The 26,401-nt window shown below is 39.9% G+C and overlaps 1 protein-coding gene across 3 annotated transcripts in view; it reads right to left on the minus strand.

Annotated features, from left to right (window-relative positions):
* The window catches only part of PDE4B (phosphodiesterase 4B), a 539,031-nt gene that overhangs the window by 29,211 nt on the left and 483,419 nt on the right, over positions 1 to 26,401 (minus strand). For all 3 annotated transcript variants that reach the window (XM_070786388.1, XM_070786389.1, XM_019957311.2), the window contains one exon: positions 15,067 to 15,179. In XM_070786388.1, the coding sequence (XP_070642489.1) occupies positions 15,067 to 15,179 (113 nt within the window). The remainder of the gene's footprint in view (positions 1 to 15,066; positions 15,180 to 26,401) is intronic.

Raw genomic sequence — 26,401 nt, forward strand, 5'->3', positions numbered from 1 at the left:
GAATTGAATATATGGCCAGGGTAGGGATGAGAGGAATATCAGCAATATGTCAGGAAAAAGTACAACCAATAATGGCGTAAGGACTAAGCTGCTATGCTTCAGACACAGCAGATATGCTGTATTTTAGACACTGCATATATTCACCTCCATGCTCCCAACTGAGTGTGCAATGACTATTGTCAGTCTCTGTAGACTTTATATTCTCGTCCACAGAATGCAGATTTTCCAAGAGAAAAATAAGCTGAATACTCCAGTGTCAAACCAAACAACAATAAAAACGTGCTTCATATTTCTGCTTACAAAGAAAGAGCATATATTTCTAAGACTTTGTTCTCTATTATCTGATTGATTTGGGATAAGGCTCCTGTACAAACTTTTCCTGCTTCTGAGGGTACTTTGAAGAGTCACTGTGAACCAGATGGGGACCTCTTAACAAAGCTAACAATTAGGAAAACTAGTTTTGCTTATAGGAAGCACCTATGTGTAGCATGGTATAGTGCAACAGGAAACAGAATTCTTGGATTCTAATAGATTTGCTACAAATAATATAGCTGGTTCTCAACAAATTAAGTTTCCAAGTGTGTGAAAGTTTTAGTCGCTCAGCCATGCCCAACTCTTTGGGACCCCATGTACTGTAGCTCACCAGGCTCTTCTCTCCATGGAATTTTCCCGATAAGAATACTGGAGTGGGTAGCCATTCCCTTCTCTAAGGGATCTTCTCAACCCAGGAATCAAACCTGGGTCTCCCACATTGCGGGCAGATTCTTTACCGCCTGAGCCATCAAGCAAGCCCAGCCTTCATGCAATTGATCCAACAAATATTTACTTGAATGCCTACCACATGCCTAGAGCTATTCCAAACGCCAGATATATAGTAATGAACTGCTGCTGCTGCTGCTAAGTCACTTCAGTCATGTCCAACTCTGTGTGACCCCATAGACGGCAGCCCACCAAGGCTCCCCCGTCCCTGGGATTCTCCAGGCAAGAACACTGAAGTGGGTTGCCATGTCCTTCTCCAAGTAATGAATTAGGTAGAAACAATTCATGTCACCAATAACATTAGAGTCAAAGAGAGGGGATTAGTAAAAAAAAAAAAAAAAGAAGAAGTTCTATAACAACAACAAAAGTAAAAAACCATATATTCTGAGAGCAAATTGTAAAACAAATAAGCTACTGAGTTAGGATAATCACAATAAAAATGGCCTCTCTAAAGAGATACCATCTAAGCTGAGGTCTGAATAATAATAAGGAGGATTGGTTGAATGCTAACTTTAAAATTCTTTGATTATATGTTTTGTTAGCAAGTCATAGAAAAATAAAATAAATTATATTGTGAATTTCCCTTTAATTATTATTTTTAAGTCATCTGACTTTGAAGCAAAGAGAATAGATTTGATTCAAAGCATCATGATTTAGTGTCTGAGGATCTTAGACACATCAGCTTGCATCTTGGTTTCACATTGAAAATGGAGATATAATAATACTTTCTTCTTGGTGATCATCAGATGAGACAACATAGATGAGAGTGCTGTGTAAGAAGCAAAGTGCTCTTCAGATAGCTTTCCTTACCGTGCTATCTTGGATCTGATAACACAAAAATAACAAACAGCTATACACTTAAACAGAATGGATCCTTATGTAATGCTCTATCCTGGTACCTCAGGAAGATTTAAGAGCAAATAAGCTGTAAGTGAAGACATGGTCCTTAAAAATCTCTACATGGCCCCATAATTAATGTTCAGTCAGGCAGAACCAGAGTTCTTGGGAAAGTGCCGTCCTGGCTCACACTGTTAGATTTGAAAAGAAGTGGTCAAAGAAGAAAAATCTCTCTTGAATTATTACTTACTAATATCTCCTCCTTATTCATTACCTTTATGAAAAAGCTCATTTTTTTTTTACTCAATATATTTATCTTACTCTAAAAATAAAGAGAATCCATTCTGGCCCCGGAGTCATGTTTTGTTTGTTTATTTTTGGCAAAGTTCTCCTATTTTACGATTATAGCATTCAACGATGACCTTACTTTAATGCCTCAAACACATAAAAGATTACTAGTAAAGGAGCATTTTTAAGTATTGCAAGCAAAACAAAATGAATGCCCTGAAATTAGATTATACTGATTATAAGGTGCTTGAAAAACAACACTGATTAATCTTGAGATATGGTCAGGGAAGCTCCCATGCAATTGGTAAGGAAGATGCAAATGAATGTTGTGTAACTGGATCCTAAGTGTGTTACAATGCAGCAGGAAAAAATTCTGTGGCAGTTCATCTTGTCAAGAACACAAGTAATGTACTGGTCCTCATCAAAAAAACATATCCATTGCATCAATAAATGCAGATCTAGCTAAATCATTCTGACCAATTACAGAACGGAGCCAGTATCAGTGATCACTGGACAGGAGCTGAGAGAGGGAAGGCACTGTGCCCTTTCATCTTGGTAGATGGGTAGCATCTGACCAGTGAAACTGATCCTTCTGGGCTATTACAGCAGGAGTTGGAGTCCATCTCATTAGTGACCCATCAGAAAGTTCCTAGCTTCTCACAATCAAATTGGTGTGCAAAAGGATACCAGAAATACACATTACCCCTGGATAATCTAAGCATGTTCCATGAATTTATGAAAATGCAACAAAAAATGTCCCATCTTTAAAGCTGCTGTGCCCACTGGTGAAGTCATTACCTGTCCTAGTGTTGGTCAAAACCACGGTAAGTTATCAAAATTCTTCAAGCCAACAAATTTCCTAAGTGACCAAATCAAGCAGAACTGCAGAGAGCTTTTCCAAAGAAAACCACCCCCAAACCAATTACAATCAACTGGCCAAAGCCTTCATTTGCTTTTCACTTCTGTTTTGACCGTAAGACAGAAGTAGAGCTATGCCTCCTTAATAATTTTTAGCCCCACTACCCGAAGCAAACGTGAAGCCTCAAAAATTTGAAGCACAATTTCAGGAGTCAAGAGCCTACAGTTTGGAACAGACATAAATAAAACCCCAGATAATGAAAATGTTAGATATGATATTAACTGATAAGATAGCTAAGAGAATAGTCTATGAAAATTTGATTCAAGTCAAAGTAGCTAAGGCAGGATTTCAAAAAAAGAAAGTCAAGAAGACCTATGATGCATTTGAGCCAAGAGAGGTTTTCTAGGCAACAAAATACCACAAGAGGGGTAAAGCCTACATTTCCTCATTCTCAAGTTATCATAAAACTTCCTTACTTTCAATAGGTCTGCTGATATTGAGCAGATAGAGGGTAGAGAGGAAGTTAGAAGTTCACTGCTGTGAACAAGTGCTACTCAAATTTTAGACTATATTTTTCAACTCTGTCAGTTCTTTTCTTATACTTAAATGATTATCCTGGCTATTAAATAATCTCTTCTCCCTACTTTCACCTACAGAAATGAAACCTTTTACATTTTTTTAGTTTTCAAATTCAAGTCCTGTATATCTTATAACAATGGTGAAAAAATTAAGCTTTCTTATTCATCCAAGAGTTAGAAATTTTCATTTCCTACATTACATGCTCACTTTGTCCTACATAATAAGTAATGGTTGCTGCTGCTGCTAAGTCGCTTTGGTCGTGTCCGACTCTGTGAGATCCCATAGACGGCAGCCCATCAGTCTCCTCCGTCCCTGGGATTCTCCAGGCAAGAACACTGGAGTGGGTTGCCATTTCCTTCTCCAATGCATGAAAGTGAAAAGTGAAAGTGAAGTCGCTCAGTGGTGTCAGACTCTTAGCGACCCCATGGGCTGCAGTCTACCAGGCTCCTCCGACCATGGGAGTTTCCAGGCAAGAGTACTGGAGTAGGGTGCCACTGCCTGGTTAGCAATGAGTAAATATCAAAAGAGCTAAGGTTAGACTATTAAGCATATTTTAGGCGTGGAATAATTTCCCCTAGTAAATACTATCCAGTAGTCGCCTTGTATTAGTGGAGGGTATGTTCCAAGACTCCTGGTAGATGCATGAAACCGAAGACTGTACTGAACTCTGTACATACAATGCTTTTTCTTTTACCAATGATAAAGTTTAATTTACAATTAGGCACAGTTAGAGATTAACAATAGTACATAACACTAAAATAGAACAATTATAACAATATATGTAATAAAAGTTATGTGAATGCAGTCTCTCAAAATATTGTACAAATTTAGTGCTTTCTCCATCTCAATTAAGCACTTATCACACACTATGGCCATAGCTTTTGCACTTTGAGGAGTAAAACTTGCACAATTTTTTCTTCTCTTTTTCACAATTTCACCAATAGAAGATTTGTTCTTACCATAGATCTTAGCAATCTCAGATACAATTTTTTTTTCTTTTCCTTATTAAGTCAAGAATTTTTACCTTTTCACTTAAAGGATGCACATTTTATGACTTGTCTCAGGCATATTGAATGGCCAGCAACACTACTCTTGTGCTTTTGGGGCTATTAATATGTGAAACGTAAAATAAAGGCCATTTGAAAACAAGCACTGGGATACCAGAACAGTTGATGGGATGACTCTCCTGGCTACTAAGTGACTACGGGCAGAATATGTTGGAATCACGTGCCTCTGGGTGAGTGGAGTGGGACAGTGCGTGATTTTACCACATTAATCAGAACAGTGCACAATTTAAAACTTATAAATTGTTTACCTCTGGAATTTTCCATTTAATATTTTTGGACTGCTGTTGACCACAGGTTACTGAAACAGTGGAAAGCAAAACCACAAATAGGGTGGTGGGGCTACTACAAACCAGAGGATCAGTTCTTCCCAAGTCATTTTCCCTTCATTTTTTCCTGTATCTTTTCATTTTAAGGATTTAGGTTAATAGCTTAAAATTCATCAATGTTTTACTGCAAGATATTTGCAACATTTGCTTAACTCAGATATCTACAAACATCAAAATTCATCTTGAGCTACCTAGACACATCAAAATGTACCTCTATCTATTATAAATGAGGTTTATTTGATTTAAAATGTTGACAAGGCATTAATTACATCAATATTGTTTGTAAATGTGTAGCTGCCAACACTGTTAAACACAGCTTCACCAAGATGTTGGTAACACAACTCAAGAATCCAGAAAGCATATTTGAGTTGAGAGAGCTTTGCATGATTTGGGCCACTGGGCAGAAACCTTCTGGGTTGCAGGGATAGAGTTAATCTGAGATAACTGTCTTCATTTCTACTTCCTAAACTAATAGCTCTATTAAGCAGCAGAGAAAATCGAAACATTGACTATTTTTTCACCAGTTGGTAAAACTCTCCAATTTATCACCTTCAATTTCAGAGAGAGGAAAGGAAGAAATAGAAAGAAGTTGAGGGCAGTTATGCAAATCACAGGGTTTTTACTACTTAAACTTTGGCATTGGGATCAGTGGAAAAGCAAATGAGTATCTGAAGTTTTAAAAATATTGTCCTTTAATCCATTAATTTCATATATGGGAATCTAATCTAAGAAAAGAGTGAAAAAATACATGATTATGTTAACTGAAAAAGTTGAAAATAAATTATCTGTAGGGTACCATTTCAGTTACATGAAAATAAAAATGTTAATCCTGGTTGCCTTAATGAGATTTTTTTATCTGATGATATATTAATTCAGATATATTATTATTCATATTTATTCAGAAGTTGAAATAGCAAAAAACAAAACAACCAAAGTCAGGGGCATTTAAAGTAACTCGCCCCAACTATTTCCTGCTAGATTTTGATCACAAAAGTTTCAAGAATACTAAATTAGTTCTCTTTATTTGAAATGATTAAGACATGGACAGCTTTTATGCAGGAAAGGTAATGAGAAGGTTAAAAATCAATGCAAATTAAAACGAAGAAAGGAATGTCCCATGTCTTTATTAAGCTTAATCAGCTTTTTGCTGAAGATGAAGAGCAAGTTGGATTTTGTACCTCGATCTTCCACTAATTAACCTGATGACCTTGGAGAGGTCATGCCATAATAAAATTACTCTTCATTTAGATTGTATTTTACATTTTATAAAGATCTTTGGAGCATACTGGATATTTAATCCTCAGTTTTTAATAATCCTCATCTATAAAATGAAGTCTTCAGACAGATATTTATGGGTCCCTTTTGGGCTCAAAGTTCTACAATTTTGTCAAATGTAACCGCAAAGACTATAACAAAAAAGAATATATTCAGATCTTTTTTGGTTAGGTTTATTAACTTTTACCATCCATTCTGACCAAAAACAGTAGATAGTTGCCAAATTAACACTCCACTTCACCCTGTCTGATTAGTTTTATCACACAGTCTATGTGGTAGGGTTAGACAGACATCTTTATTTAACTATCATACTTCTTCTTACTGTGCCCCAAACAACTGTTTACAATTTTCAGATATAAAATGCCAAAACCTCTTGTCTTAAAGGTAAATTCTTAAAACTGGATACATCATTTTACCTCCTAGCATCTGCACTCAAATTTCAATTTTATAATTTGCTGAGGGTTATAACATTATGCACTATGCTGTTAGTAAAGAGTGAAGGGAATTAGACCACAGAGAGTTTTAAATGACCATTTTTAAGATGACCGTATTTTGAATAGCTAAAAAAAAAAAGGTGAAATTGAGTCATGGAGATGAATTTTCTTTTCAATAAGTTCACTGAACTTCAATCTCTGAAGCATTTGAAATAGCAAGTAATTAGCTGAAGGAAATATATGATTCATGAGTAGAACTGCCTGATTTATAGCTTTTAAACTCTACTTTCACAGAGAGAAAAAATTATCAGCACTTTATAAAGAGAAAAAGATTATCAGTCACTTCCCACAACAGAAACAAAAGAAACAGGAGTTTTACTGTCTTCTTCGTTTCTAAATAACGCAACAGCCCTTTCTTTGTGGAAATACTTGGCTACTTTAAAGTAAATCAAACAAAGGAAGTTACAGTAAAATATCCAAGAGACTAAACAGCTTGGCACCAGTTGAGGGAAACATCACGTACAAGTGGGCAAGACAGAGAGGGGCTGGCAGGTCCCTGAAAAATGCTAACGTGGAGGGATGTGCAGAGATGCACAGAAACAACTGGCATGGAGCCTTCTGGAGTGTGAAATCCACTGGCCACGGCACAAGTTTTTTCTGGCATCTTCTGGTTTGGTAAGTCCTAGCTTCCAGGGCTGAGCTATCTTGACTTGCTAAGCATACTTTTACTTAGAAGGAAGATGTTTTGGGAGAATAGCACAAAAGCAAGTTCCACCCTTGGCCTTTTATTTCATAGATAACAATGGTATGGATTTGGGGAACCTTCTAGACTGGCGTACACTCTAAAAGAAAAAAAAAAGATGAGAAAAAAGTATAAAAAGATGTAAAACAGAGCTTTATTCCATTGACATAGTGTACTTCTATTTTTCAAAACTAGTGTTCTACACTTAAATTGCACTCTAAATATAATTATTATTATTTTTTAATATGGAGAGAAAGGTTCCCCTTAAAATGGCTTATTTATTCTATTTTGAGAATATCTCAACTGCTAGCCAGAGGTACACCACTCAAAGGTAATGTTCCTTCACTTCATTTCTGCTTGTTTTTTTTTAATTGGAGGATAACTGCTTTACAATGTTGTATTGGTTTCTGCCAGATATCGACAAGAATCAGCCATACATACACATTTATCCCCTACCTCTTGAGACTCCTTCCTAACTCCCACTTTATCACACTCTTCTAGGGTGTCACGGAGCACCGGGCTGAGCTCCCTGCATCATACAGCAAATTCCCACTAGCCGTCTATTTTACACACGGTAGTGTGTACATGTCCATGCTACTTTCTCAGTTCATCCCACCGTCTCCTTCCCCTGCTGTGCTCTTAAGTCTGTTCTCTATTGCTGCCCTGCAAATAGGTGCATCACATTTCTGCTTGTTTTTTAGAGATGTGTTCACTTGGGGACTTCCAAGTGAGTTAAGCAGAAAGATTAAAGTTAATGGATTAGAATTCAGTGAAGGAAATGATTCTGTAAATATCAATGCAGAAATATTTAAATTAAGTGAAATAGATTACAGATTGAATCTATTACAAAGCACTAAACAACTTTCCAAATCTTTAAGTTTTAATAAGAGTAGAATGTAGAATACCAAATTACACGGAATAATACAACTCTATTTTGTCAAAGAAAGAATGACTGAAATAATGTTGGATAAAGAAAAAACAAGTTAAATTTCTATTTCATCTTTGTATGAAAACAAATCCAAAGAAGACAGTCTCCATGTTACTTGTAGGAAATCTCCCTGTATTAATTATTGCTACAGAAGCAATGCTCTTCTGTTTTATGGTCATACTGCATGCACTGAAAGGACATTGTATAGGATGAAATTGCCCCAATTACTGGAGTGGGTAGCCATTCCCTTTTCCAGGGTAGCCCAAGAATACTGGAATGGGTAGCCTATCCCTTCTCCAGGGGATCTTCCCAACCCAGGAATCGAACCCAGGTCTCCCACATTGCAGGTGGATTCTTTACCAGCTGAGCTACCAGGGAAGCTCTATTTTAATCATAATAAAATTTGAAGATACCAATAATAGCCTCTCTCCATTTTCTTTTTATTTGGGGGAGGATAGGTAAAAAGGGAATTAGAGGGTAGGCTAAAGTCCTTTAAACAAAACTTTACTATCTTTCTTAGGCCATGTTAGAGATCTTGAATTTGGCATGCTGATGCAGTAGATTAGTTTAATATCATTGTTTACAGTTTTCTGGGTGCTTTACAACCATTTTATATAACTATCTTATTCTTCCCCCTTTTTTATGTTAACAGACACTGCTTCCCAGCCAAGAGCTGGAGGTTATTAATGGCCGGTCTACAAGCCCAGTGGGTTTCCCTGGTGGTTCAGATGGTAAAGAATCCACCTGCAATAAAGGAGACCTAGGTTTGATCCCTGGGTTGGAAAGATCCCCTGGAGAAGGGAATGGCTACTCATTCCAGTATCCTTGCCTGGAGAATTCCATGGACAGAGGAGCATGGTGGGCTACAATCCATGGGTCACAAAGAGTCAGACATGACTGAGTGACTAACACTTTTACAAGCCCAGAATATGGTATCTGCAGATTAGAATTTTGAATCAGAATTACCACCAGTGATGGCTAGAGTTGGAAGAGTAAGACCTCCCAGAAACCACAATAAAATTTCCTTGTAAGAGTAATTCAGTATCTCTATATCTCTATATTTATCTGTCCTATTGGGATCATTAGTAGTGAGTCAGATGGCCCTGGGTATGAATCCTGGTTCTAATCTTTACCTTAGATAATTTATTTCAACTCTCTAAGCCTCACTCTACTCATCTGTATAATGGGGATAAGAACAGTACCTATTTAAAAAGTTTCTATGAGTATTAATGATAGAATGTATGGACAGATTAGCCGTGTCTGCACACAAATATTCACTTGTAAAAGTAGACTGGTTGTTTACTATTATTGTTCCATCAATAAACACTAGAGCTGAAGTAGACTATGGAGATAGTCTTCTCCAGCAATTTTTTTGTTGTTGTTAAGAAAAGGCAAAGATTCAAAATGATTCAATTGTTTAAGATAATACACCTCAATAAAGACAGAGCTAGAACTCAAACTCATGGCTTATTCCCAGGCTCTTTCCACTTTGTTGCCCCCAGTACTTACATACGTCTGAGCAAGCAAGAAAGAAAAGTTGGATCAAAACAATATATAAGTCCCACACTTGGCCATAAGAACTGATTTTTATTGTGTTCTTCCCTCTAATCCAACGTCATCTCTAACATTTGTGGGGTCACATATCATAAGTCTAAATATGGAAGAATATAAACTAAGCTACCTCCAATACTCCTACCTTAAGAGACATCGCTTCCTATGGAAGATCAGATTGAATTTAGAAATCTTGAATGCCTTGGATATGGTAGTGCAGGGGGATCTAGCTTGTGGACCATGCCATACCCCATTCTTTCTCCATGTCCCAGTACTGTCAGGGGTCTTGTATGTGGGCCCTCCCCCCGATATGTACACTCTCTGCTTGGACAGCCAGCATGTCTAAACTTCCACACAACTCTCTCAAGCCAAACTGCTGCCTCTTGGCCACTCTCTGGACCTAAAGTTATGCTTTCCTGCAGCACACCCAGGAAAGAGGTCTGCATAGACCCTGGAAGTGAGTTCAAAGCCATTTGAGCAGAAATGTGGGAGTCTAGTGGATGCAGTATAGACTGGAAGGGGTAGCACAGGTGCTCCCTCGACCCAGCAGCCTCTTCACCCCCTGGAGCAGAACACAGGTGGACAAAGACTAGGCTAGGCTCTCTATAAGCACAGGGTCCAGGAAGAAGACTCCTCCTGCCCCAAGATGAGCACTCTTCTAATCATGTCATTTGATATGGGGCAAAGTGGAATTAATCCCTTTTAATAAATGGTCATTGGCCTATCATCTTCCTAACAGAGGTGTGAGATAAATTTGTTGACCAATAAGGTCTATTCTTTTTCAGTTCTGCTAGATCCAAGATTTCCCATCCTTATTGACTATACAAGTAGATAGAGAATGACTCACCAACTGTAAGGAAATCAACCTATCATGGTCATATTTCAGTGCCATGCATCTGGGGTCCCAGGAGGCTCCAAGCTGGCAGAATTCTATGACTATTCCCTCCCACCCAAGGGCACAGGCAATTAGTTGGCTTCACATTTGGTGCTGTAGTACGGCCACATCTGAAGAAGCAGAAAAATAAACCTGCATGGCCGAGAGGACGCATTCCCCCTGTGACGCTCTCTGTAGAAGACTTTCTGGTGCCCTTAGAGAAAAAGGTCCCTCTATTTCCCTTTGCCATCTTACAGACTTCCTTAGCAAATATTTACTGAAAGGCTGGGTCCTGATGCTCCATTGTAAAGAAGTACTGATACTATTCAGGTCTTCTCTTTATAACAGCAGAACCTCCATTTTCACCAAGAAGGCTCCAATCTTGTCCTACACATAAAACAGCCCCAGAGCAAAGCTAGTTGAGAAAGAGAAAGGTAATGGGGGACTTTGGGGGAAAGTTAGATCAGTGACCAACTGCTTGAATACAGCTCCTTGTGCATATCACAGTCTGTTCATCTTTTGAAAAGCATTCAACATGCTGGGTACAAATGACCCCTTCGATGTTTTTCACCTGAAAATTTTAGAGAAGAAATGCTGCTTCTCAGTCAAATCCCCCCCTTCTCTGCCGGTCACAATGCCGCCTCACTGGGACTGTTCTGTGTCGGTGCCTCCTCAGCCACTGTTGTTGTAACTCTGTACTTTTCTGCCTGCGTATGTCAGTCAGGAAGGAGACAGGAAATTCTAGTCACCCTCACAGCAGCTGCGCCATTCCTCCTCTCCTCCTCCAATGACGTCGGTTGGCTTTGGTGACACGAGGTCAGGAACTGAGCCACAGTGAAGGTCAGGAAGATAGGTCAGTGTTTATGCCGTTGTTGGGCTGGGGATCCTGCTGAGGTTATTTGCTTTCTTCCTTTCTATACTGTTTCTCTTTCCGTTCCTCTTTTTCTAATGTGGAGCCCAAGCATCCTGTTTTCAAAACATCTGACTGTTTTGCCACTGAGGAACTCAGGCTCTGATGCATTTCACTGAAGTGCAAGACAATTCTAATTCAGGAGGCGATAAAAGTTAAAACAAAAATTAATGAATAAGTGTATGCAGGCGAGCTGTGGTTACAGAAAACAGCTCTCACACATCTAGCTGAACTTGGGCTGCTGGAAGAAGTTCACTAGACATTCTTCTCATCTTGAAAGACAATGTCTTTGCCTCGTAAACCTCCTGCTTAATCTATTCCATCTTGCTGTAATTCTTGGGAGGAAAATAATCTACAATACTGAGCCACCTGACTGCATCTTTCTCTGTAATTCTGGAATTCCATTTGGCCTAAAGGATGAGGGAAATTTGGGCTAAGGAGAAGTCATAGAAACAGTTTCTTATCTAACTCTCTGAGCTCTGAAGTTCACTTGGGACAGTTGTAATATTTGAGTCACAGCTTTCCTCAAAATGGTTAAGAAAAAATAATAAACAAATACATCCCAAACAAGGTGAACCAAATATAGACTACTTGCTTTTCCTCTACTAAATGCAGTCGATATTCTACCATTTGCATGTAGACTGGCACACATCTAATCCCCAAACACTAAAGCAAAACACTGGCTCTCCCATCACCATTCTTATGTAAGTTCAGAGGCTGCAAACAAAACTCAGCAGTCACTTAGCTGATCACAACTAGAGACACATTTTTTTTTGCAAATATGGAGTGGATGCTTCCTAGGTGGCTCTCGTGGTAAAGAGCCTGCCTGCCAATGCAGGAGACGAAAGAGATGCGGGTTCGATCCTTGGGTTGGGAAGATCCCCTGGAGAAGGGCATGGCAACCCACTCCAGTATTCTTGCCTCGAGAATCCCATGGACAGAGGAGCCTGTTACACAGAGTTGGATATGACTGAAGCCACTTACACACTTAGCAACAATGGATGCTATGAATAAATGATCACTTCTTGAACTTTTCCTACATATCAGGGGCCTTGCTAAGTGCTTCAGATGCATAATCTCAGTCTTCACAGCAACCTCAGCAACATAGGTACCACTTTTATCCCTGTTTTACAGAGAAGAAAACTAAGTCTTAGAGCAGTTAAGTAAGTTGGCCAAGGCCAAGTAGCTAATAAACGACAGAAACAGGATTTCAACCGTAATCTTTTGACTCCAAAGCCCATGCTTTTCACATACTTCCAGTATAGAATATCTTCACACTTACTTCCAAGTCTGTAACTCAGAGATTTGCCACAGCATCTTTACTCACTGAGAGTGCCAAAGATGACCAAAAAAGACTACATGATGATGATGATAATTTTAAACAGCAGTTCAGATGAAATACTCAAATAATTTTGACAATAGTTAAAATTGAATATGGAATTTTAATTTTACCACAGATAATTTGGTTCCTCCTAAACTGGTATAAATCAAGATCTTTTTGGTGGCCATAAAAATATTCTCATTATATTACATTATATGTGCTATGACTTAAGCTTCACCTGAGATGATTATCTGGATAATTAAGACTTTGGGGTTGGGGGTAAATGGCTAAGTAAAAAGAGAGAGATCTTTGTAAAAACTGAAATTGACTTCTGCTGTCAGCTGGGCATTATTCATCACAGGGTAATTGCTTTGCCCTATAACCTCTCCAATGTAGCTCTAGAAACAGGTAAAGCTGCATGCCTTCTACTTAAGCTAACTGTGTCAACATTAAGGTTTAGCCCTTTCTTTAGGGTTAGCTCTATTCAACTTTCATTGCTTCCTGCACATGACACCATAAAGAGAAGCGGAAGCCCGAAGCATTTAGAATTCTCACTAGGACCTACATGGTCCCTGGTGTCAGTGTCTTGTGAACTATACATTGAATATGAAATTATTTATAATAAATTTGCAAGACACACAATGTCTAATTTCAGCACTCCATACACTAAACTAGTTAGAATACATAAGGCATCAACATTCAAAATTAAAACTAATGGCAATTTGCAGTTTTTCAATGAGTAATCTTTTTCTGCCTCTAAAGCTAGGTGCCTACTTTATCTTAGTGACTCCAGAAGAAAGTTCAAGGTATCCTTTATGGTGAAACTTGCTGGGAAAAAAAAAAAAAAAAAACTACCCCTAAACACTGAATCTACATCTTGCATACGTATCAATGATCACAAAATGCAAAGAACAAAGACTCTATGAATTCTTCAAAGGGGGCTAGAGCTTGTGTGAGAGTCCTTCTGTGTACATGGACTCCAGTGTGGTTTGGAGAAGTTACACAGTTAAGCCCTTCTCATGGGGAAGCAGTTGGTTGAGATTTACAACAGCCTGGAAAAACCCAGAATTTAGCTTCAATTGAGAAATTCAGAGAAAAGTCAATAAATAGTTAAACCTCAACCTTTTTTTTCCAACTTGAATCTGAACTAGATTTTGAGAGAGGCTTTTTTTTTTTTTTTGCCCTTTCATTAACCAATAAACAAGAGTAAGAAAAGTCCACTCTCTGTGCAACCCCACTAAACTTTGGGATGTGATGCTTCCTCTGCTCAGATCCTTTGAGCAGGAGCCAGCAAGTCTTGATAGGAAGGCAATCCTTTTAACCCCAGGAAAAAGGGAGGAGGGACACACATTCAGGGCTGGAAAGGGCATTTGGCAGGTGTGAAGCAAAGTCTCTTCCCATTCCCAGAACTCTTAAGACAAAAGATAATACCTCCGGCTAGGATGATTGGAGATTTTGAAATGTGTATTTATGAGGGTGCAGTGTTAAGATTTCAATTAAAATAATAGATAAATACACATACGTTCATATGTATATGTATGTAATTAACATTCTATGAGAGAAAAATACAAACAAAAAGCAACAACTCTCATTTCATAAATTAGCACTCTAAATCCAGGTGTTACTTAAACAAATGATATAATGGTAGATAATTAAAGCTCCCCAACACTAAGTTTTGTCTGGGCATTGTACATAAAACCATTTCTTTGCAATATGAGTGGGACTTCATTTCAAATGATTCCATTATGCAAAGCAGCAAACTTTAAAAAAGTAATTTTCTGTTTTGGAGACAAAGTATATTGCTTCTTTTTTTAATCTTAGGTCATACCAGCATCAGAAAAGAAAGGTTTGAGAATCCTAGAATGTCCTGAGAATTTCAGAATTTAGGAAACTTCAGGGCAAATCATTCTCGCCATTGGTATACAGAAGTCGCATTATTTTCTTGTTCAAAAAACATATATAACACTTGACTGCAACACAACAATTTCACCTATGGATTCATTCAGATATAAAACAAAAAATTTTTTTCACTTGTATAGTGATTTGTATACTTCATAAACACTTCTCACCTTAAACACATTCCAAAAGACATCAATAAGAAAAAGGTTTGGTTTCTGGGGATGGTACTGAGGATAATAGCTTGGGCTGAAGCATCAAGACACAAGCAAAGTGTGGCATTTTAAAACAGAATCATCGGAGGCAAATTAACAAAGCTGATAGTCGAGTCCCCGTGCACCTCTGCAGCTGGCAGAGGCCAGGAGAGCCCACAGCTCGCGGCGCGGTCACACTTTCATGAATAAAACGGTCATCTCTTACCTTGTTAGATGCCATCTCACTGACAGAGCGGTAGGTCTGTATGGTCTCTAGCTGGTCTAAGCACCAGTCCAGTTCCTCTAGCGTTTCCATTGCTAATTTTTGATAAGATTCTTCTGCAAACAAACACACAGACATGTAGTTAGGCTGGAGCGGCTGCAGACTGTCCATAGCCGAGTCACCGCTGCCGCCGCTGATCCCGGCGCTACTGAAGGTGGCCCCGTGCTCCTTCATTATTTGCGCGCCGACTCCTTCCTTCCAGCTCTCTCCACCAGGAGAACAAATCACCGTGGTGCTCTGCCCGGGATGGCTGATGCCAAGTTTTCACCCCCCCGCCCCCGGGCTAGATGAGGTGTCTGCGATCTACCAAGAAACTTCCTCTGAGGAAGAAGGCGGGGAACCGGCTCTTAAAAGCTCATCTGCATACATGAGTCCTAAAACTAAAGGCAGAAGCAGTCAGTTTTCTCAGGCTTTCTGTGCCTTAGTCATCTCGGGATTCTTTAGGGTGCGTGATGTCATTTCTGAGTGTTCTGCAATCTAGAGGAGAAATGAGGAAAGCGTTTTCTCATTTGGCTTTTCTTCTAAATGAAACGTACAACCGAAAAGTGGAGGGGGAAACTGACAGTTACGTTGGAAGGCCTGTGCATTCATTCATTCCGGGGGAATGTGCAAATGTTGGAATAACTTTCAGTTCAGCAGACACTGACCCACACAAGTGAGGGGAGAAGGCTAGTCCTCCTCCGTTCTGAGTCTCCCTTTAAGTCGAGGCAAAATGAGGTCTCTCCGATAAGGCTTCAGTCTCAGAGACACTGTCTGGAGTTTTACGTGAACACATTTATTGGCCCTGGAGTCTAGGCAGTTCTTGTTATACTAAACAAAGCTAAAACTTCTCTTCTTCAACTCCCAGGATCACAGGGAAATTCTGAACCGGACTTTTAGGTGGAGCCAGATGTAACCGTGGCAGATTTTTTGATGAAGGCTGGGGGCTCAGATTTGTTACCATAGGAATGTAGGCTTTCTGTAAATATTTCTCAGTGGTCTGTTAAAAAAAAAAAAATAAAGCATTGCTTTTAAGTTCGTATTTTTGCTGGGTAATGAAACTGTTTTTAAGTGTTTGCAGTACATCATTCCATACCCAAAAGTTTGTGAGTCTAAGCTAACACTTAAGGCTACTGAGTTAAGAACCCTATCTTAGTAAACACTGAAATTAATTTTATAAACGCTGCATGAACTAATGATGCTACAGACAGCTATAAAAACTATTTGGGCTCTCCTGCATATGTGACTGATATTGAGGGGAACAACATCCTTTAAGTCTACAGAGCTTTCTGGAATGGAAGCACACAATAGACACTATTAAAATTAAAAATCTCACATGAAATTCTATTATAAAGAAAAGACTCACATGTTCCTGTCATATTTAGAATACATTTTTTTATATGTTCATACAGAACTCCTAGGGAGACCACATAGTTCATTGTTATTATTTGAGTAATTCTATGTGTGTGACACTCACACTTGAAGCAGAAAGGGGAATAAACACAAGAGAGATTCCAAGTGGCTGGAACCACTTAGCACAGACACACATTTCAAAGAAGAGGTGTTTTGTTTATCCCCCACATATGCTTACCCTTCAGGGAAACCAGGGGTTAAAATTCAATATCCTGTATGTCACACTTAAAAAGCCACAAAACCACTGGAGGTGACTTCCTCCTTTTTTTTCACACTCCTCAAAAATGTGCAGACCAGAATTGAGGTGTTTTTAGTAAAACTCATTTCAAGCTAGACTCACACATGCCTTCCTTCCTTTCTTCCTCAATTTTGCTATGCTGCTTCAACGCAAAGCATCTCCTCATTGACTTTCTGTTGTGTATCTGAAACACCCCCCTCTTCTCTATTTCCTTCCAGAAGAGTACTTCAGCTAAGGAAGCTTTTTCTGAAGTGACAGAACTCTCCCATTCTCCCTCCAGACCTCTCATAAAAAAGTCTAACCACTTCCTAATTCCTCAGGCTTCACCACCCTGGTATCTTCCACATCACAACCCATGGTTCTCAGCAATTAAGATTAGGCATTCACTAGGATGGTGGGGAGTGAGCAGCTTGTGTGGAGCATTTTGAATAGACTGATGTACAAAATGACTGTGGGATGATATGTTACATTTCTCTTTCAGGAAGAGGAAAAAAGGGATCAGATCTCCACTCACAAAGAAAAACAGTAAGGATAGCAGTGAAGCCCTGAAGAAAGAGGAAAACTCTTCAATGATCTATCAATTAAGTGCCATCACCACAACTCATTCCTTGTCTAGTATACAGAAAGAGCACACACATGCTCCTAGAGTTGGGACAAGAGTGAGATGCCAGGGACTTCCCTGGTAGTCCAGTGGCTAAGACTCCATGCTTCCAATACAAGGGGCCCTGGTTCAATCCCTGGTCAGGGAACTAGATCTCACATGCTGCAACTAAAGATCCTGGGTGCCGCAACTAAGACGCAGCACAGCCAAATAAATAAAAATAAATATTAAAAAAAATTAGTCAGGTGCCAGTGACTGGCCAACAGATATGGCAGGATCTTACTCCACTGCTTTCTCTTATTCTGGTCATTCACGATATTTTCTGGGTAAAAAGTTAAATTTTGAAGTAAATGAAAATTTGCTCCTTCCCAGATTCTTCATCCATTGTCAAGGCTTTCTTTATGCCCCCTTTGAGAGCCTTCTTATCACAGTAACTAAGGCAGGAGGCACAGATGTCAGAGTGGCTTAAGGATGGGGGCATCACAGCCCAGCTACTTATCAGTACAGTCAAAGGAAAGGATCAGTGCAGCTCAGGCTGGCCTCCACACTAGAACTCTGTGGCTCTAGCACCAAATCTCATGCTTGGTATCTAGTAGACTCTCAGTAGATACTCAGAGGAATGGAAACAAAAGTGCTTGCCCAAGCAGCATGCAAATACTTGGGTATCTGGAGGCTGAGGATACATCTGGAGCACTGAGGAAAGAGCACCAGCTTTGAAGTGAACCTCAGGCATTTTGACTTTCTCTCCTACCACTTACTGCATGATCCTGGAACTCTATTTCCCACATCTTCAAATAAGGAGAATATCTATCTCATAAAGTTATAAAGGGGCTAAATGAGATAAAGTATACAAAATATCTCCATGATGTGTGTGTGTGTATGTTAGTCACTCAGTCGTGTCCAATTCTCTGTGGTCCTATGGACTGTAGCCTGCCAGGTTCCTCTGTTCATGGGATTCTCCAGGCAAGAATACTGGAGTGGGTAGACATTCCCTTCTCCAGGGGATCTTCTTGGACCAGAGATCGAACACCGGTCTCTTGAATTGTAGGCAGATTCTTTACCATCTGAGCCACCAGGGAAGCCCCATCTCATAGGATAATCAGTTCTTAGTAGGTAATCAGTCAGAAGTATAATTATTAGCAACAATCAAAGGAACCCCCCAAACCTGGTTTGTGAGGGTGGGGAGGAAAGAGAAGAGAGATAGAAGAATTGCATATTCAAAAGAGGTTTTATAGTCGGAATCAGTTCCATAATTGGCTGGGCCCAGTGAAAAATGGAATGTACGATCCCTTGTTCAAAAAGCAGGAAAAAGTGCTGTGAAAGGTCTTAAAATGTGAAGCTTTTTTCTTTTTTCTGAAGTTGCTCTCTCTCAACCTTTTGTGGAGGTATTGTTATTTTTTCTAAGTAAACTGCTTATTATGAAATAGTTCTAGATTTACAGAAATGTTGCAGAGATAATAGAGAGTTTGCATCTACCCCATATCCAGGGTTCCCTATAGTTAATATCTTAAAATGGCACATTTGTCACAATGAATGAATGGCACGGTGTGTTTCATTTACCCTTTAATATCATGTTACTTCAGGCAGAGGGATACCAGGAGGAGAGTGCAGACCCTTGTAGGACCCCAGAGACCGTGCAGCCTCTGACTTAGGGCCCATGCACAACTTACCAGTTGCTGGAGGGCACCTACCTGCCAACTTCCAAACTGTGTTTCATGCCCCAGGCCTGGGCAGGCTCTGGGGAAGTCAGACATTCCCCTTTGCCATGGTGCCAATGCCTCAAGCCCCAGAAAACAGGCTACAACCTCTGCACAAGGATGCACTAGATACCTTGGTTGGGGTGGACAAGAGGATCAAGACATGGCCCCTGTCTACTGTGGCACTGCCATGCTGGCCCAGGGCAGGGATGGCTGCTCCCATGCCCCACCTGAGACTTTGCAAAGGCATCCATGTCCAACTCAAACCCTCTCTGCACTTGGACCCAGGCCCTCACTGGGAGTGGACAGCAGCAGTGGTCCTGGGACGGGGGAGGGGGATGGGTGCTGGAGGAGCCCCAGGACGACAAGGATCAGGGAAACTGGTGCTGAGAATACTTCCAGGGGAGACAGGCAGGTGGCAGGAGATAGGGCACAGCATGAGCTGATGCTCCAAGTCACCAGGGTCTATGCTCCATTTCCCCATCAGACTTTACTTAAAAATCAGATCAAAGATAAAATCATCACAAGTTTCAGGACTGAGACTATAAGGTCCTTGTGAGTGAGGAGCCCTGCTGTGCAGGTCACGTGCCCACAAAGCTGGTTATGTTCCTTTTCTTACAAAAATGACTCTGGGAAGGAAGGATGCTTAGCACCTCAGAAGCAAGTCTTAAGAGGATAAGAGCAGATAATGGGACTACGTATGGTCATGGGGTGACCCTACTTGTCAAGAATTTTCAGAGGGAAGAAGGAGTTGGGAGAACCTCCCTTCTATGTTTCCCTTCTTTTCCTCTTTCACTTCAACAAGAATGACAAAAGATTTACTTCCTTCTGTGGGTCTGATAAGTATTGCATTTCATGCTGAGAAACAGGAAGAAAGGATGAATGAATAATTATAATATTAATCTGATAATTATACATGGCATTCATAAAGCTCTTTCCTCAAAGGAGCGCCAGGACACTACCCATTAATCCTTGCAACATCTCTGTGCGATAAACACCGAAGAGGTATGACTTATCTCTAACGCACCTTAAGGCACAACCTAAATCACAGGCTAAATTAACCGAGCAAGATTTCCAGGGCAAGACCATATCTTGGTCAATAAAATAGAGGATTCACTACAGGGCTGGAAATCCATGCATTCCTGAAATTGCTGTGTTTAAAGTGGCATCTTACCCTTGGGTCTTTTCTGTTTCAAATTGTGTAATTGCTTTCCTGAATGTTGTCATTTCTCGAGTCTCCTCTTCCCTTTTCTGATCCACCTAACACAGCTATTAGCAAAATATTTACTGTGCAATATTTACTCAGAAGACTGGCTTGGTTCTGGTCCCGCCTCTTGTTTTTGTGGGTAACCTCAGGCAAGTTACCTAAGTTTGCTGAGAATACATTTCTCTATCTGGAAAGTGAATATAAGAAGAATACTTACACTGTTCTGACAGGGAAGCTAAAATAGGAGAATTCACACAAAACAAGACTTTACCTTTAAGTTTAATGCACTTTTATAAATATCACATTTATTATTATAGAGAAGATATCGGTGCATTGGAGACAACTAGAATATTATAGAGAAGCAAAATATTTGAAATGATAAAATGTCACATTTGACCAAGCAGAGATCACTATTGTTATCCCCCTGTGTATGTCCTTTCATGTAGCATGCATATAGTCAAAATAGACAACACTTGGAATTCCCCAGTGGTCCAGTGGCTAGGCCTCCATGCTTTCAATGCCAAGGGCCCGGGGTTTGATCCCTGGTTGGGAAACTAAGATCCCACAAGCCATGCAGCATGGCCAAAAAAAAAAAAAAAAAAAGAAAGGAAAATAGGCAACATTGTACAAACTGTTGCGTAACATTCTTCTTTTTCAGTCAATGATCTCCCCTCTTCTGCTTTAATAATTTTCCAGCTCAGCTAATATTTAGCTCATATTTCAGTATTCCCAGTTTTTTTCATGCAAATTCAGTAGAACATGTGTGCGTATGTCTATGTGTTCTAGAAGAGAGGTATTGGATGGGAGAGATGCAGAGAAGGGCAAAAGGAAAGGGCAATGAGAAACCTCAGCCTGGCCACAAATAGCAAGCTGCTCAGAGCTGGAAAGCAGGGAACCGGATTTTGAGCAATGATGAAGTCAATGGTCCAGCTGGTAACAGACCTTAGATGCCCTAAAAGTTGGCCCCACACTCTGCAGGAAAGCAGGATCTTATTACTGATCTCTGGGAAAAAATCAAGATGGAGGACCTTTACATAATTATATCATTTGGCTTAGAAGCCATCAGAATGAGGATTTCTCAATACAGATGAGAAAACTGGGTCTCAGAGAGGTCCCAAATTCATATAATTAGCAGATGAAAGCATCACAATACACCCCCAATATAAATTTTCTATAAACTCTATCTAAATGCAGTTTGTTTTTTATTGAGATATGATTGGCATACAAAAAAGCTGGGCATGTTTCATGTATACAGCTTGATGAGTTTGAAGATAAGTAAATACCTGTGAAATGATCACCATAAATAATCTCATAAACTCAACCATCACCTCTAAAAGTTTCCTCCCTCCTTCTTTGTGTATGTGTGTGTGTATACGTGTGTGATAAGAACATTTAAAGAAGATCTATCTTAACTAATATTTACAAATATTATACAGTATGGTGAGCCATAGGTATCATGCTATATAGCAGGTCTCTAGGATTTTATTCACTTTGAGGATCTGAAACTATGTACCTTTTGATCAACACTTCTCCAATCCTCCATCACCCCTGGTAACTAGTACTCTCAGCTTTTATGGGTTTGAGTAATTCAGATTCCTGATATAAGGGATCATTCTAAATGCAATTTTAACACAGCTTTGTAGATATCACAGACCAATCTGTCAAGATTCCCAGACTTTCTACCCCAACCCAGGGCATAGAAAAAAAAATAAGTAACCTTTTGTTTCTCTTCCCTGACAGCTCAGTTGGTAAAGAATCCACCTGCAATGCAGGAGACCCCAGTTCGATTCCTGGGTTCATTAAGATCCCCTGGGGAAGGGATAGACTACCCACTCCAGTATTCTTGGGCTTCCCTTGTGGTTCAGCTGGTAAAGAATCCGCCTGCAATGTGGGAGACCTGGGTTTGATCCCTGGGTTGGGAAGATCCCCTGGAGAAGGGATAGGCTACCCACTCCAGTATTCTGGCCTAGAAAATTCCATGGACTGTATAGTCCATGGGGTCACAAAGAGTCAGACATGACTGAGCGACTTTCACAGTTCTGTGTCTCTCTCTCACATAGTCAGAACTCTTCATTAGAGAAGGTGGTACTATTTTCAAAATTGTGTGGTGGTTAGATCAATCAGAACAATTGCAATAGACAAAGACAGAGAGGAATCTCATGAATGTAAACACTGAGTAAAAGAAACTAGAGGCTAAAAATCACATAAAATGTGATGCAATTTATATAAAATTTCAAAGAAGCAAAAATGAATCTATGATGTTAGTTAGATCTATGATGTCAAGATAGTGGTTCTCTTGGAGGGTTAGCAACCAGGCAAGAACTGGAGGGGGACTTCCATGGGGCTGACAATGATGTACAGAAATTCTTAGTCTAGATACTAATTACAAGAGTCTGTTCACTTTATGAAAATTCCCTGATTTCTACATGTGTGATTTGTGTACTTTTCCCTGTCTTCCTGATGTTTTGTGTATGTATTCAACAGAGAGACTCACCTAGGGAAACTCCAGTTTAAAAAAAAGGAACAGGGTTTCTAAAAAAAATGTTTCCCTTCCTTTCGTTGAACCATAGCAATGGGTAGAAACAGAATTTGAGTTAAATCACACATAGCTGAAAAGGATATTGGTTTTGACATTGCATAGACCAGGATGCTCTTACCAACTCAAAACTGAGTGGAACATGCTGATGTTTGGCCCGGCTGTCTACAGAGCCTGACTCTACAATTCATTTACTAGTGCTGTGACCTAGCTATGAGAATTAAGTGAAGCAAGGCATGCCAAGGCTTTGATATGGAGCTTAGTACCTGTCTGTCAGGAACATTTTCCTCTGCCCCAACTTCCCACAAGCCTCTGCCTTGTCCTGGCCACTTTCCTGAGGGTGTGTGAGTACTCAGTCACTTAGTTGTGTCTGACTCTTTGTGACCCCCTGGACTGTAGCCCGCCAGGTTCCTCTGTCCATGGAATTCTCCAGGCAAGAATACTGGAGTGGGTTGCCATTTCCTCCTCCAGATGATCTTCCTGACCCAAGGATTGAACCTGGATCTCCTGCATTGGCAGGTGGTTTCTTTACCACTAAGCCACCTGGAAAGCCCATTCCTGAGAGTAGATGGCCATATATTTGATAGCTGAGTTGGTAGAGTTTTGCTCTGGCCCTGGGATTTAGTGGTAGGGGAAGACATATAAAGTGGCCATGAAATCCTAAAGTCTGCCTCTAGATGCATGACCTTAGATAGGAAACTGGTTCTTGATAGGTTAGAGCTTATTGGGTTTCACTTCTAAAATATAGAACTTGCCGAATTTGTCATTCTGCATTCACCCAATCGCAATTGACACACCCAATTAAAGGACATTTAGATGACGAGAATTGTATAAGAAAGTCACTTGTTCATGCATGTATTCCACAAAATATGCACTGAGTGTCTAGCACACCCCAAGCCTCCTGCTGGGGCCACAGCAATGAAGAAGAGGTGTTCATTGATTGCACACTTCTCCATCTTCAAAACTGTCATTCTGTAACACTGGATGCCTTCTCATCTTCCTTCTCTCCCTTGCTCCCACCCCAGCTTGCACTGCACCTTTGCGAAAGTCAGAAAAACTTGCTGTCCCTTAGCAGACATAGCCCTTGAGCAGAAAGCTTGAAAAGTGAGGGAAGGGCTGAATTTCAGCTCCCTTCACCACCTTTTGAGTACTTTTGATCAGTACCCAAACTACACAGTGACCTTTTGCAATGATCCAGTGGCACATGGATGTAAGGGCAAGCTAGCATGAAGCTTGCCCTGGTCACAGCAAAGCCTGCACTTTGAACCTCAAAACAAAGTAAACCCTTGATGTTGAAAGGAAAGCATCCCAAGACCTCCACATTGCGAATATCATTAAATAACTGAAATAATATTAAGCCTCTGTAAAATAACAATAAAATTAATTCGGTAGACTCACTGTTATCTTTAAATGCAGTTTTTGTAGATAAAATTTCGAAAGCAAGGGCTCCCTTGGGAAAAAATGTTAAAAGAGTCCTTGATGGAGAAAATTCTTCTTCTGATTCTTGGATGTGAGAAGTGTATATGAATTGGATTCTCTACATCCAGCTAATAACTAGCTTTTTCCATAAGATTCTAGCCCTGTAGATGTTTTCCTAGATTCAAAGGGCTTTGAAGTTAGCAGACTTGTTTCACTCCTTGGTTCCTCCACAAAATGCAATAAGTATCTGTTAAAATGTAAAAGTATTTCACACATATGGAAATAAGCCTCTTTTTTATTTAAAACGATCTGGCTATAAGCCTATTTGTTTAGTGATCTTGGTTATGATGTTTGGTTTTTCCCCTGACAATTAACAATAGCTGTTCTTTTCATTAAGTCCAAAGGTAGATATTTTCTTTTATAACTCTTAGGTAAATGACATGCACTTGTGTCAGAGTGCAACTTTTCCAGAAGGCTGTTGATTTAAACTTGAGTCAAACATTCTTAGAACAAACCCCAGGAACTGGAGAACACTCACACAGTGTTCTCACACAGTTCTTCCAAAGGCTATCTGTGAGCCCCAAATGGTCTCTCTTTAGGCAGGACTTCGTTAATGTGTCTTTATAAATATGAGGGACTTTGCAATTGCACATGACAGGGATTTCACTCTGGGTGGATTCACGGAAGAAGAGGTTCACTGCCCTCAAGGGAAATCACAGTGAAAAGTAGGTCATTTTGATGCTGATCTCCTTAGCAAACTCCTCTAAGACTATGAGTTAAAAAAAAAACACCAGTCACAACTAGCTTTTGTATATACAACTTGACAGTTTACCAAGTGCTTTCACTTGCAGATCTCATTTTCCTCTTGAAAAATAAATCTCATGAGATAGAAAGCATTATTATTATGACATAGATTTTCCATTATGCATGTGAGAAATCTGAGGCCTGGAGATGTTTAATAATTTGCTCAAAGTCATCTGATGAAAGACAGAGAGAGAGAGAGAGAGATGAGAGATGAAGAGGGAGGGAGAGAGAACAGAGAAAGGAAGGCAGCAGAAGGAGAACCTAAGTTCTCTGATTCTGAATTCCAGGATCTTTTTGGCTAAGCCATGAGGTCTGTCACAAACAAATGGCCCAACTTTCTCTTCTTTCACCCCAGGTAAGATTGCACAAGGAGAAACTGTCTCTGACGTGCCCGCCTCATAACTTTGTTTCCTTTCAGTGTCTTTACCCTTGCCAAAGCCTGCTCTCCAGAAGGACTCTGACTTTGGCTTTACTTACCAACAAGAATTTGTACTCATTTAGGTAACATGTACCACCAATGTGAAAGGGTGCCCAAGGAACTTAATTATCTACCCATGCTAGTGTTAAAGGCAATGATACAAGAAAGCCTTCAGTCATGGAGATCAGTTGGTGTCCAATTATTTTTCTAATACAAGAAATATTTATGAAGAATATGTGCTCGTTCACTTTAGTTGTGTCCTACTCTTTGCAATCCTATGGACCATAACCCACCAGGCTCCTCTGTCCATGGGATTTCCCAGGCAAGAATCCTGGAGTGGGTTGCCATGTGCTCCTCCAGGGGATCTTCCCAACCTAGGGATCAAGCCCTTATCTCCTGCATCTCCTGAACTGCAGGCATATTCTTTTTTTACTGCTGAGCCACCAGGGAAGCCCGTTATGAAGATTTTAGAGTAGAAGTTAAAAGCTGGTCTCTGGAACTAGACAGTCTGGGTTCATATTCCCTTGTTTAACCTTAGAGAAGTTACTTCTCTGTGCCTCAGTTTCCTCACCAATGTAATGAGAATAAAACATGTGTAATATCATGTATGAGACGAGTCGCCAGTCCAGGTTCGATGCACGATGCTGGATGCTTGGGGCTGGTGCACTGGGACGGCCCAGAGGGAGGGTATGGGGAGGGAGGAGGGAGGAGGGTTCAGGATGGGGAGCACGGGAATACTTGTGGCGGATTCATTTTGATGTTGGGCAAAACTAATACAATATTGTAAAGTTTAAAAATAAAATAAAATTAAAAAAAATGATGTTTATATAATGGATTGTAGTCTTTAATTAATTAATAAATAAATAAATGTAAAGTGCTTAAGACAGTCCATGATATAAGGATCAGATAAATGTTGGCTATTGTTTGTTGAATACGAGACAACAAATGTTTATGTAATGAGTGGAT

The sequence above is a fragment of the Bos indicus genome, chromosome 3, assembly GCF_029378745.1.
Source record: "Bos indicus isolate NIAB-ARS_2022 breed Sahiwal x Tharparkar chromosome 3, NIAB-ARS_B.indTharparkar_mat_pri_1.0, whole genome shotgun sequence".
NCBI classification, from domain to species: Eukaryota; Metazoa; Chordata; class Mammalia; order Artiodactyla; family Bovidae; genus Bos; species Bos indicus.